The 14,810-nt window shown below is 46.1% G+C and overlaps 1 protein-coding gene across 1 annotated transcript in view; it reads left to right on the forward strand.

The window, feature by feature from the left end:
• ZSWIM7 (zinc finger SWIM-type containing 7) overlaps positions 1–14,810 on the forward strand; it is a 1,030,928-nt gene that overhangs the window by 74,264 nt on the left and 941,854 nt on the right. Inside the window, exon 2 of the mRNA XM_069615228.1 lies at positions 12,421–12,516. Within this exon, the coding sequence (XP_069471329.1) occupies positions 12,441–12,516 (76 nt within the window). The 5' untranslated portion in view covers positions 12,421–12,440. The remainder of the gene's footprint in view (positions 1–12,420; positions 12,517–14,810) is intronic.

Raw genomic sequence — 14,810 nt, forward strand, 5'->3', positions numbered from 1 at the left:
TCTTAGTGATCGGGAAGTGAGGCGCCGCAGGCATGGCCACACCCATGGGTTGGCTGTGCTGCGGCATACTAGCTGTCGCCATAGCAACATATTAATGTTGCAGACGCGCGTTTGCGCACGTCCTTCACATGCTTGTTGCTACCATCGGCTGCAGCAGGTAAGCAGGCTCCAGGAAAGTCGCGAAGGAAATTTTACTTACCGATTCACAATACATTTATTTATATACACGGTGGCACTAAATGGCCTATGATTTATTTACAGAACGTGGGATTGAGTGTGATTGCACCCACTGGTTTCTCGTTTGAGGAACTTGGATTTTGATCGCTTTTTGAGACACCGAAAAGGTGTCTCAAAAAGCGTATTGGTATTGTTTAACATTCTTTCACACATAGTTTTGGAGTATTACACTCAGATTACCCTGGATATTAACACTGCATTTTGTTTTTGCTTTTTACCTGTACTGTGATCTGCACCACAATTAAAACCTGGTATGTACCTTGCATTTACCATATGATTTATGTGCTGTGATGATACTAATATATTTATCAAATTGTATGCTACCTTGTTTATGTTATGTTATATTGTGGAGGGCTACTCCCCGATGAAGGAGTTACGACTCCGAAATGCATTGGCATTAGAGCTCTTACTTTGATGAGGCACGCACTGGCCTCACTCTCTGTTGAAAATGTTATCTTTACCTCTTTTGCACTAAAAGATTCTAAGATTGTTCATTTAAAATGACACTTTAACTTTAAAGACTGGATTTCAAGGATCACCCAGAGAAAATATTAACCAGATACACTTAGCTTATTAACCTATAGTAACTCCATTAGGAGTACACACTGAGAGCGACTGGCTAACTGTGGTTTTTTCACACAGTTTTTTTCCTGGTTTGCCAGTGCAATTTATCCAGAATCAGAGTAGTCGAGCAAAACCGAGGGGCCCCAACTGCTAATCGGGCTGCAGAATTTTGCAGCACCAAAGCTGTACAAAAGAACAGAATGACAATTTTCTCCAGGACACAAACATGGTTCAATTATTTTGCTCTTTAATACATTTGTGAGCTGGACAAAGTATCTGAAGATGACAGGGTTTGGACAATGACACTGCTATAATAAGAAAGAACATTTACCGAAAAATAATTTGAACCAGAGCAGGCTTATTGGCCAACATTCTTACACAGTCTGGACTCTTTCCTGCCTATACTGCCACTGAGGTCTAACCCCTTCAGTATCTCCTTCTAGGCCTCCACACCATGACCCAGAGCAACTGGCAAGCAACAATTTAGTGTGCCGCAAGCAACGTCTTGCCCCCGAGCTACATGTTGGGGATCACTAGCATAGAGGTATTTGTGTCCAGTTGGGAGCCTCCTGCACCCGCGGTGCTAGAGTGTATTGGCTGGGGCAGAGGTATGCAAGTTGGTAGTAGATTCTGTTTTATGTCTGTAGGGAGGGATTTTAAGTTTCTCTGTGCTTCACTCACCGGTCATCTGTGCTTCTTCTCCAGTAATTCCTACGACTTCCCTTCTGCTTCTGAAGTCTGGAAACCTTAGAGGCACGAGCTATATTGCCTGCAGTGGACCTCACTCCACACAAATGCAGCTTGAATGCATCTGTCGGCACGTGGGCAGCGTCCTCTCTGCTCCGGCTCCTCAGCAGCTCCTGCTGCTTGATCTGGGGTATGGAGGCTCACAGGCTTGGGGGAATTACACGGTCTATTTACATCAGGTCTCCCAAGTCCTCTGGGATAGTTGCTGGCGTCCTGGCCTGGTCTTCGGTCCCACCACGGCTGCTTCCTCAAACAGGTCTTCTGTTGCTCCCCTTGTTTTGCTCCTTCTCTTCCTCTCTGTCTGGCTGATCTCCATTTATACCCCTGGAGCCCCTTGATAGGCTTCAGGTGTGGATGTCCAGTCGGTCCTGCCTGACCATAATTAAAGGGACATGCCTGACCCTCACAGCTCTTAGTAGGCATTGTCTTCATCCCAGTTCTAAAGTGGTGAAAAGGTGTATTCTCCATTGCTTTTAGTGGCCTTTTCTGCGTCCAAGTACTGTCAAGTGTCAATGGAAAAATGAAGGGAACTGGCTTACAATGTCATGATGCCTACCTCCAAGGAGCCAGGCCGGGCCCAGCAACCCCAGAGGCAGACATCATTTTCCCCAGGGAAGTCTCAGCGGGCCCAAGTCGGGGCCCTTTGGACTCAGTCCTGGCGCCTTAGGCGCCAGGCTCATAGCGGACCCCAGTCCTGGCGCCTTAGGCGCCAGGCTCATAGAAGAGGATATGTGTTTAAGTGCTTGGGTGCACACTTACCTGATGCAGACCTTGCTGCTTCATCCAGGCCCTCTTGAGGCCTGAATGGGACTACTTTACCTGTAGGACTACTTCACCACCCGGGTGTGGTCGGGGAAGGATACATACCTGATTGGTGGAAGGATACATACCAGGAACTTCTTCCAAGGCTATTTAAACCCCACCCGAACAGCCACACGTGCTTCGCGTTGTTCTGCACCTAGCAGCTGGACGCTCACCGTGTCAGCTCCTGCATCCTGACTTCAGCCACGCCTGCCAGCACCCTGGAACACCTGCAAGGGGAGAAAGGAAGAGAATAGGAGAAGAAAAGCCCTTACCTGCTAAATCTGCATCCCGGAGTCATTTCTCCAACGGCCCTGAAAAGGAAGACATCATTTTAGAGGCATTTTGTTTCGATCGCTGCAGCGCTGCATTTTACTCACCTTTGCAAGGCGCTTCCATCTTCAGCAGCGATCTTCCGGATTCAGCTATGGCGCCTAGAGGAAAAAAGACAAGAACAAAGGTGAGAGGGAGAAAAGGAATAAGGAAAGCTCAGTTTCCTTTTAAGTCTTACCTGTTGGATTATTCCCACTGCATTTCGGGTCCTGCCGCTTCCTGGCATCTCCGGACCCCGGCCCCTATGGGGAAAAAAGACAAAGACATTGAATGAGCGAATGCAAAGACATTACCTGAGCGCTCATCCAGAACTGTTTCACTTCGGGTCGGCGCCATATCTCCGGCACTCCGAACCCCGGCCCCTAAGGGGAAAAAGACATAAGCATTAGCGCTTGCTGCAATTAGACAACGAACATTATTAAGCTTGAACTTTTGAACAGAACTTTTACAGCGCCTTATCTGAACAGTCAAGCTTACCTGAACTCCCATCAATCCTCAATCCAGTGAAGTAACTTGGTTTCAACGCGCCCCTGCATCAGAAGCAGGATGGAGAGCTCATCCTTCCAAACCCTAAGGTGAGGCTTCACGGGGAATCGTGGAGGAGGTATCGTGGAGGGTTGGAAGGGAGTGGGAGGCTTGAGCATTGTTCCACAGTTGGTAATACTCCCTTTTCACGCACAGGAGGGTATCCAACGAGCCAGGGAAGCCAGAATAGAGGGGCCCTTCCTGTCCATCTTCAGAGTTCTGCGCCTTCGGCGCCGCGCCTCCGTGGGAACCAGGTGAGCGTTACAGAACGCGAAGCCTTACCACAATTTCCCACCTGGGCGCTATGGAGACTTCCGAGACAGATCAGCTGGCCCATCTTTTAGGGGAATTACGGGCAGAAGTGCACTCAGCCCGCCAGGAGACTAATGCTCTCAGAAGGGAACTAATCCTATCCAAGGAAAGAACTGATGATCTGGCCAAAAGGTTATTGCAGGGCCAGGCAGAGCACACTCCTTTACCTGTTTCCGGAGATATTTCTACAACAATGGGTTCGAATAACCCGGTACAAATCAATCTACCTGGACACATGCCTTTGGCCCCGCCGGAACGTTTTGCGGGGGATCCCAAGAAATATGCCGTTTTTATGATTCAATGCCGTTTACACTTTTTATGCAGTCCCGGGGCCTTCCCCAACGACCAGACCAAAGTAGCCTTTGTACTATCTTACCTCAGTGGCTGTGCTGCCGATTGGTCTATTCCATTGGTAAATCAGGATGATCCCATTCTCCGGGATTTCCAGGGCTTCCAGGCCAGCATGTAAAGATTGTTCGCTCGACACTCGCAGGGACAGGCCCTTGACAACGAACTGCTATCCTTACGACAAGGTAATCAGGATCTTTTGTCCTATATCGCCACCTTTAATAGACTAGTTGTGGAAACCGGATGGCCTGAAAATAAAAGGATCACATTGTTTCATCGAGGCCTGCGCGGAGAGCTTAAAGATGTTATAGCTCAGATAATAGATCCACCCCAGGCCTGCGCAGACTACATAGACTTAGTGGTTCAACTTGATCATAGACTTTAAAATAGAAAAGCAGATCGGCTCAAGTATGAAACCAGAGTACCTATCAAGACCCACGTTAACTCCAAGAGTACTGACGTTTCCGAACCTATGCAAATTGGCAGTGTTAAAGGACCATTAACGCAGAAGGAACGAGAGAGAAGGCGACAAATGCAACTTTGTCTGTATTGCGGAACTTCCGGTCACTTTCTTCAAAGTTGTCCAGTTAAACCACCCAAGAAGGTGGTTGGAGCCACTGATAACGAGTTATTGACACCTGGTTCGGGAAACGACCTAGCCCGACAAGCGTAGGGGTCCGCTTGCCGAGCTTGAAAACAAACTCTTTGACCTCGCATTTTGTCATGCCAATGGTGCTTGTGAACCCAAAACAGCCTCAGCAGTTGCATGCTATAAAAGCATACATAGACAGTGGAGCTATTGGAAATTACATAGACCGTGAATTGGCTTCCAGGATTAAGCTTCCTCTCCGCCCGAAAGTAACCCAAGATGTAATTACTACAGTTGATGGAACCGAAATAGCCTCAGGGCCTGTAACGCATTCCACAGTTGAAATCACTCTGGTGGGTCAGGACGGACATCGGGAAGCAATCGTGTTTGATGTGATCAAGGCCCCACAATTTCAAGTACTTCTTGGTATCCCTTGGTTAGAAACACATAATCCGAGAATAGACTGGCGAGCAAAGAAGATAACTTTTCCTGATTGTGAACCAACCTGTTACCCAAGGAATCCAGCTATGGGTCTAGCCTCTGTAACTTCCACCCCTGTACAGCTACCATCTGAATACCAAGAATTCCAAGACGTTTTTCAGAAAGAGCAGGCTAACACCTTACCTCCGCATCGATCTTATGATTGCCAAATCGACTTGGTACCCAATGCACAACTACCTTGTAGTAGGATTTATGCTCTTACTGAACCTGAGAACCTGCATTTGCGCCAGTATTTGGATCAATACCTGGCCAATGGCTTCATTCGCCCATCAAAGTCACCAGTCTCTTCCGCTTTGTTCTTCGTACCTAAAAAGGAAGGAGACCTTAGGGCCTGTATTGACTACCGCGCCCTAAATCAGATAACGATTAAGAATCGTTACCCTTTGCCCCTGATACCTGAGCTTATCGACCAAGTAAAAGATGCTTGTGTGTACACCAAGCTAGATCTCCGAGGAGCTTACCACCTGGTACGTATAAAAGAGGGTGACGAGTGGAAGACTGCATTCCGCACCAAATTTGGGCTCTTCGAATATCAAGTAATGCCCTTCGGTTTGTGCAACGCACCTGCCGCCTTTCAGTACTTCATGAATGATGTTCTTCGGGAACTTATCGATGTTTGTGTCATCGTTTATATTGACGACATCCTGGTGTATTCCTCCTCAGAATCTGATCACAGAAACCATGTTAGGGCAGTTCTTGAGAAATTGCGCCAGCACAAATTATTTGCCAAGCTCGAAAAATGCGTTTTTCATACCACAGAAGTGGAGTTTCTCGGATTCATCCTGACACCTCAAGGAATCCGAATGGACTCGCGGAAAGTGGACGCCATTCTCAAATGGCCATCTCCTAGCTCTGTGAAGGGAGTGCAAAGCATGCTTGGCTTTGCCAATTTCTATCGAAGGTTCATCCCGGAATTTTCTCGAACTGTTCAACCCATCACAGCTCTCCTAAAGAAAAATAAACGCTTTGAATGGACTCTTGAGGATGAACAAGCCTTTCAGGACCTGAAAACCAAATTCACCTCTGCACCTGTATTGAAGCACCCGCGCCCAGATCTCCCTTACATCGTGGAAACCGATGCATCCAGTTCGGCCATGGGAGCTGTCCTGTCACAAAGAGACCCAGAAACTAACCAACTACACCCTGTAGCCTTTTGGTCCAGAAAATTCTCTCCACCTGAACTCAATTACGCAATTACCGACAAAGAACTACTGGCTATTAAATCAGCTTTCAAGGCTTGGCGTCACTATCTTCTCGGTGCAAGACACACCATCACCGTAATTACGGACCACAGAAATTTGCAGTATTTAAAGACGGCCAAAGCTCAATCTTCGCGACAACTCCGATGGGCTTTATTCTTTGCGGAATTTGATTTTGTAATTACCTATCGCCCTGGCTGCAAGAATGGTAAGGCAGATGCCTTATCCCGGATAGGCATGGAAGAACCCAATTCGAGTTTAGAACCTGTGCCAATCATACCGGAACAAAGAATTCTGGGCTTGACTTCATTGCAAACCATTGAGGACATCCAAGCTCAAGTAAAACAGCTTTTTGACTCTTCTGCCTTACTGGAATGGAGTCAAAAGGGTCCTCACTACACCGTTAAGGATGATTTACCCTACTTCCAAGAGCGGTTATTTCTGCCAAGTAAAGAATTGCAGGAACTTGTCATTACCCGTCATCATGAATCATTAATGGAAGGACACCCAGGTATCGCGAAAACAGAAGAAAAGATCAAACGCCACTTCTGGTGGCCTTCTTGGAGAAAAGACATAAAGTCATTTGTGTTGTCTTGCGGAATCTGTGCCCAAAATAAGAGTCAAAAGAAAAGGCCAGCCGGCCTACTTCAACCTTTGGACATTCCACCAACACCTTGGCACACCTTGTCAATGGACTTTATAACTGACCTGCCTCCTTGTGGTGGTTACAACACGATTCTCGTAATAGTGGATCTATTCTCCAAAATGGCCTATTTTATCCCTTTAAAAGGATTGCCGTCAGCTTCCACCTTGGCCAAGCAATTTATGGAAAATATAGTGCGGTTACATGGTTTCCCTTCCATATTAGTCTCAGACCGTGGAAGTCAATTTATCTCCCACTTTTGGAAGAAATGTTGCCAACTAGCACAAATAGACGTGCGGTTATCCACCAGCCACCACCCCCAGACCGACGGACAAACCGAGAGAACCAATCAGACTCTCGAGCAATATCTGCGGTGCATGTTACACCAATCCAAGTTAAATTGGAAAGACATCCTTTGGATTGCAGAATATGCATACAACAATTCAGTGCATTCTGGAACCGGACAGACTCCTTTTTATACCCTGTATGGTCACCATCCTCGGACTTCTGACCTAGATCCACCTCTGACTCTGGAGATGCCTGCAGTAAATCACCTTCATTCCACAATAACCCAAGCCTTCAAAGAAGCTACAACCCACTTACAGCAAGCCAAGAAAAAGTATAAAGAAAACGCTGATTTGCACCGAAGTAAAACTCCTCCTTACCAAGTAGATCATCAGGTATGGCTAGCAACTAAACATCTACCCCTCAAGGGTCAGCGAACTTTTAATCCCAGATTCATTGGGCCTTACCCCATCAAAGCTATTATCAACCCAGTGGCCTTTAAACTCGATTTACCATCCAACATGCGGATTCATCCCGTTTTTCACGCATCTCTTCTAAAACCAGTACAACCTGGACCCAGACTGTCTGAGCCCCCAGGCCCTGTCCAAATTGATGGAGAATTAAAATTCGAAGTGAAAGACATTTTAGATTCCAAGATAGTTAAGTCGAAACTCTTCTATCTTGTTGATTGGAAAGGATATGGACCTCAGGAAAGATCTTGGGAACCCAGTAACTATGTTCACGCACCACGATTAATTCAACGATTCCATCGAAGATTCCCGCACAAACCAAAACCCCCGGAAGAAAAGACCTTGGGAGGGGCCTTGAGGGGGGGTACTGTCATGATGCCTACCTCCAAGGAGCCAGGCCGGGCCCAGCAACCTCAGAGGCAGACATCATTTTCCCCAGGGAATTCTCAGCGGGCCCAAGTCGGGGCCCTTTGGACTCAGTCCTGGCCCTTTGGCGCCAGGCTCATAGCGGACCCCAGTCCTGGAGCCTTAGGCGCCTGGCTCATAGAAGAGGATATGTGTTTAAGTGCTTGGGTGCACACTTACCTGATGCAGACCTTGCTGCTTCATCCAGGCCCTCTTGAGGCCTGAATGGGACTACTTTACCTGTAGGACTACTTCACCACCCGGGTGTGGTCGGGGAAGGATACATACCTGATTGGTGGAAGGATACATACCAGGAACTTCTTCCAAGGCTATTTAAACCCCACCCGAACAGCCACACGTGCTTCGCGTTGTTCTGCACCTAGCAGCTGGACGCTCACCGTGTCAGCTCCTGCATCCTGACTTCAGCCACGCCTGCCAGCACCCTGGAACACCTGCAAGGGGAGAAAGGAAGAGAATAGGAGAAGAAAAGCCCTTACCTGCTAAATCTGCATCCCGGAGTCATTTCTCCAACGGCCCTGAAAAGGAAGACATCATTTTAGAGGCATTTTGTTTCGATCGCTGCAGCGCTGCATTTTACTCACCTTTGCAAGGCGCTTCCATCTTCAGCAGCGATCTTCCGGATTCAGCTACGCCCCGGCGCCTAGAGGAAAAAAGACAAGAACAAAGGTGAGAGGGAGAAAAGGAATAAGGAAAGCTCAGTTTCCTTTTAAGTCTTACCTGTTGGATTATTCCCACTGCATTTCGGATCCTGCCGCTTCCTGGCATCTCCGGACCCCGGCCCCTATGGGGAAAAAAGACAAAGACATTGAATGAGCGAATGCAAAGACATTACCTGAGCGCTCATCCAGAACTGTTTCACTTCGGGTTGGCGCCATATCTCCGGCACTCCGAACCCCGGCCCCTAAGGGGAAAAAGACATAAGCATTAGCGCTTGCTGCAATTAGACAACGAACATTATTATTAAGCTTGAACTTTTGAACAGAACTTTTACAGCGCCTTACCTGAACAGTCAAGCTTATCTGAACTCCCATCAATCCTCAATCCAGTGAAGTAACTGGGTTTCAACGCGCCCCTGCATCAGAAGCAGGATGGAGAGCTCATCCTTCCAAACCCTAAGGTGAGGCTTCACGGGGAATGGTGGAGGAGGTATCGTGGAGGGTTGGAAGGGAGTGGGAGGCTTGAGCATTGTTCCACAGTTGGTAATACTCCCTTTTCACGCACAGGAGGGTATCCAACGAGCCAGGGAAGCCAGAATAGAGGGGCCCTTCCTGTCCATCTTCAGAGTTCTGCGCCTTCGACGCCGCGCCTCCCTGGGAACCAGGTGAGCGTTACATACAACAGCACATTGAGGTTGGGGAAGGGTTGGCTTGGTCGTCAATGGGGAAAGGGGGATACCCTCACCCAAGGGCACCCCACTTCTGATCCTCAAGGACCCTCCACCCAGGTGATCCTCCCTCACTTCTCTACAACCAGGGTCGGTCCAAGAGCGATGGCCTTTCCCTGGCCACCTGTGCAGAGGATCCAAGGGGAGCAGGAGTGAGAATACCCTCAGGTTTCTCACACTTTACGTATATATATTGCCTTGTATCTCAAGTCTTCTCCTAGGGCTTCAGCCTTCTGATTCTATTCTCTTCTCAGCTTTTTGGGTTTCACATAATTGACAACAGCTCTTAAATACAGACCTTGCATTCTATCAGGATTCACAACAGGTCCCTCCTGGCCCTCAGAATTCAGAAGTGTAGGCTTTGCAGTTGTAGAAATTGGTATTTCCCCACCCTTCCCCTCTTTAGGGTCCTTGTCATATGCTTCAAGTTCGCACACTCACAGTTACGTTGTCAGGCAGTTGCTGCATTCCTTAGTAGCAAGGACCTTCAATAGAGCCCACTGGCAACTGTAGTTCTCCTTACTCATGCCTTTGTTAAAGGATCTGGTTTCTGAGTGTTATGGACACTCAGTAAGCGTTCCTGGGAACTGTAGTGTTAACTTATGATCCCTTATGTTGGCTCCTGGGATCTCCTACTACTGCATCTCTTGTGGCATAGCAAGCCAGCGAGATCCCTTCTCAACCACCCTCTGGGAGGCAAATTGTGTAGCCACAATTGTTGTAGCCACCATGGTCTGGGCCAGACCAGCCCGGCCCCCGTGGCTTGCTTTCACCATGGTGCAGAAGGAGGACTTCTGACAACTCAAAACATCTTGTAGGATGGATTATTTTACAAGTCTGGAGGAAATCCGCCCATAGATGAAGTCACTACGGTGAATACAATTTTCTGAATTGTCCAACAGCAAATGCATTGAAATTGCGTCCTTGTGAACTGGGAGTTTACTGGAATTATCAAGATGTACATAGCTATAGTTCCAAGCCATTCTCTTAAACATTAGGACCATGTACATGACCATATAGACTCTGCGTAGAAGCGCAGATGTGCAGCTTAAGGCCCAAGACTCCTTTCTTGCCAGTATGATTTTCTGGGTGTGGAAAAGAGTACCGGTACTTACAGCATCCTCCAACCAACCTATTGTGGTACCTGTTAGTCCTTCATTAGCCCTCATTTAACTAGTTAGTCTCCTTGTTTTGATGTTCAGACTACAAATAATTACTGATTAATGATCCAGGATGCCCCACTGCATACAAGAATTCAAGTAATCACATAGGACTGGGCTACAAAGTGCACCACCACCGCCCCCACTCCCCCAACGCCAAACTCCTGTGCACTGACAAGCCCTAAGTTGTAAAGGCGTCCCGATTGTTGGATCCAGGTGATGCATGGAAGCTCTGACCAGCTATTCAGAACATCTGCACATATCCTGAGATCAGCAATAGCGTTATTAGCCAAGTGGCTACTGAAGTACCCTAGCTACTAATCTGCCCTTGTCCCTACTTTTTGGACATTGAGACTTAAGCGAGCCAACCCCCTGCAATGCCTAGCTCTATAGGCCCTCCAAACCCAATAGACCTAGACCATATCAGTGTTTTGACCCCTAGACTGCCAGACACCCTACCAGAATCCCCATCCCACACTTGGGCTCACCCATCTAGTTTGTATCAATTGGAGCGTGACTTTTCTTCTAGTTCTCATGCTGAAACTTATGTATATTTAAACTTCAAATCCTGAAAAAGTTTCTAATGGACTTCACAGGACCACCCATACCTTAGAAAAACCGCTGACATCCGGTCTCCTCTTTTTTGGCTGAATCTTTCCTATGTTTGGATTTGGGTTCTGGAACAAATCTGCTTTGGCTCATATTGTCTTCCATTCTTTCCTTTTCTAAGGTAAGGTTAACGCCCCCCCCCCATGGCAAACCTATGTGTCCATACTGCTTGCACCTCTAAGTTATTTAAACACACTAGTATTGCTTTATTTCTAAAGTTGTAATCTCTGTCTTTGATCATACATTTTAGTATTCTTGTTGGTGTCCTGTCAGAAGTCTCATTATTGTCCTCCCCATATGCCTCTGGTGCCATTGAAGTATCAACTAGAATCAGTGTTCTTTATTGTGTTTTTTAACTTTGAACATCTGTAACTTGTTAACCCTTAGTTCGAGAGCCATTGTGCTTGGCCTGTCATATTTTTTGTAAGCTTATTCTTGGTCCAGTTATCAGTCCCTACCAAATGATCAGGCAACTTGAGGTTGAACTATGACTTCCCATGACACTCTGGGTCTCATTCTCGACTTTATTTGGTGCATGTGATGGAATGTTCTAGTAGTGCATTGTCTTCATTAGCGCCCAAAAAAGTTGTATCCTATTCACAAAGGGCTTCTGCATGTGTTTCTGCACATTTTTAAAAAGTCTCTTGAATTCACAAAAGGGATATGCTTTAAAAGGTACAGAAAAGAAAGCCTGGTTTTATTATTATTATGTTTTTGCTTTTTCGATGAATCCACAGGGCTAGGAAATGCTTGTTTTGTTTTATGACATTTCAAAATGATGGCCCTTTAGGGGCTGTACCTATGAAATGTGCCCCTACCACCTTCATCGGTGCTGGGAGCCACATCATACAGGGGTCTGGAACGTACACCTAGACCAATGTATGCAAGGGCAGGGGCATCATTTGTGCTGACGCATCGCTCTCTGGAAATGTGAAGATCAGTATTGTGAATAAGGTGATGTGTGCATTTCCAAAAATCTGGCATTTGAAAAAATAGATGGCCAACTTCAGTGTATTCTTTTGTTTGTGTGAATTGGGCCAAATGATTTTTGGAAGAGCCACCTCTTCCCAGGATGCAAGCTGAGAATCTAGGAAGTGTCATTGGTTGTTTAGTGAAAGTGATACTAATGTATGGTATTTGATGAAAACCGCAAGTGTTCCCTTATGTGGATTTTGGTTATCCCTACTGCCTTGTTTCTTACAATATGTGAATGCTTGCTGCGCCTTAATACCAGGATTTTCTTTAAAGTGCTTCAGTTACTGACATTCAATGCACTTCTTCTTTCAGGGACACAGATCCTTTACAAGATGAATGCTCTCTTGCCTGCTGTGGCAGAGGAGCTCTTGAAGGAGGTAAAAAAGGCTTTCCATGAGACCTCAAAAAGTAAGTAAAGGACGTTTTAGCATTAGTTTCTCTCAAAACACTTGAAATTTGTGTTGGAGTTTTTAAAATATTTTATGAATACCAAGTCACAAGGTTGGATGCTGTAAGTAAGAAGTTTCATATTCACTTGGAGGAATACATTAATGGCTTGAGCAAAACTCAACTTTTTGTGGATTTCTTTGCAATCTAATTAGAGTCAAGCAAGTCAAAAAGGGCACAAAGCTCGAGACGGTCCATCACAAACCACCTTCCTCTTTTGTAGACATGCTGAAACATGCTAGTGAGGAATTTGAGGGTTCCAGTGAGTTCTCATGGGTCATAGAGGGTTAAAAAAATTATGATCATTTCTAGATTGTGATTATCGTGCATAGTAAAGCTTGCATTGCCAGTGATCCAGATCACAAAATGTCACCTGAGAAACAAGAAGCAGCAGCAAACAAGATTAACAGTTTTGATAATGGTACATCTTCTTTAATCTAAAATGATTTTATTTGTGGCAGACTTGGATTTTTTATATTCACACTTCTATCTGTAGATAGTTCTCGCCTTCTTAAGGGTAACGCTTCCATCTGCATAACACTAAGTATTCTAAGAGAATACTCAGTAAGATATTGATGTCTGATGAGGACCTCCACTTCAAACTAGTCTCCTGATTTCCCTGTTCACTTCATGTCAATCTTTTAGTAAAGCAAAAGCTTCTTGTATTTCTGTGGGACAATTGGATAGTGGTCACATCTGCCACCATAAGTCAATTTTGAAAAGGAGTTACATGAATTGGCTCTGGTAAGAGACTGGTGAGGCGATTGTCTGAGGCTGATCTCCAGATCCAGTAAACAACTTGGGGGAGGAGGGGGAGCTGCCTAGGAGGGTTTTTCCTGATACAATGACCCAAGTAAGGTCTGATGTAAGCAAGGGTTAATCGCAGAAAGTGACCCACATAATCCATAAGGAAAGTGAATCATGTACACCTATCTTGTTGATGTATTTTGTGAGACATTGAGGGGTAATGCTTGTGTAGTGAAGATTACATTTTTTTGATAGCTGCAACAGAAAGGTTGTGATAGAAAGTTTACACTGATCATCAATCTTCTCCTTCTTACAGGAATTTATCTGGAAAGGGCTGGGCTCTGACTGCATAGTCATTGCTAATTAGGGGCCTGCATGCAATGCAGGGTTCATTTGAGCACTTTAAGTTACAACTCTCTGTTATGGTAACTCGGCCGCACTTAGGTTCACTGACCAAAGGACTTCCAAAAACGAACACCTTGTAAAATAGAGCCTGAGTGGCACATTTGGTGAGACCGCAAGATTAGGGTCCAAACTAGTTTAATATCTCGCACCGAATCCAAATAAAGTTCTGACGTTAGGGTCCAACATGAAAGAGGAGTAACCACAGCACAAACAAGATCATTTGGTATCTTTTCTGTTAAGACAGGAAACCAATTGGAGCCACCAAAGCCACCCCATCTGTGTGTTTGTGTATTTATTGTTTAGGGAATGGTTAAGATCAGGAGTGGAGAGGCTTCTAGTATACATGCATAATATGTGGGAAAGATTGGTTTCTATTGCCCAGTTGTAGAGAAACTGAAGAACACACATCAATCATCTAGCAAAGACTGATCATTGGCTATGTTTCTGAACCTGATCCCTGCTTCTGCTGCAAAAGTATAATTACTTCGTAGATTTTATTAAAGAGCTTAACGCTGCTATCCCGCCAGCGGTGCCACTACCTACCTTATCAGGGGCGTGTCATATGTATGTTTCCTAAGTGCACTTTACTCTTGCCTCAAAGTACTCTTGACTGCAGCAGTACGGATGGAGTGCAGCATAGGCCATAGTGGTGAGGAGGCGGAAATGAAGCCAATTTATTACTGCCTGAGAGTATGAGGTATGAGAAACCTGAAGGTGTCTCACCCGCTAGTCCCCGGGGATCTGTCATCCAGGTGGCTAGGATATGGCCATCGCTTTTGGATCCAGTTCCTGGGGATGGACCTGTGTGGGAGGATCACCTGGATGAGTGGTCTTGTGGGAGTGGGACACCGGATGGTGAGATGCGGCATCCCCATCCCTGTAACACCTTTTCCCCATCCTACCAGGATACTTAGGAACTCAACCCTTCCACCCTTTCCCGACCAAAACACTTTCTCACAGACAGCTCACCATGAGCAAAAACAGACTAACAACAGAGCCTGATGCCTGACATGTCCCAATACAATGGTCAGGCAAGGTCAGGCAATTACTGATCATTACGCACACATGACTTCCATCACACTTCCCCACACGGATAAAAGGCG

The sequence above is a fragment of the Ambystoma mexicanum genome, chromosome 9 (assembly GCF_040938575.1).
Source record: "Ambystoma mexicanum isolate Mex_15411 chromosome 9, UKY_AmexF1_1, whole genome shotgun sequence".
Lineage (NCBI taxonomy): Eukaryota > Metazoa > Chordata > Amphibia > Caudata > Ambystomatidae > Ambystoma > Ambystoma mexicanum.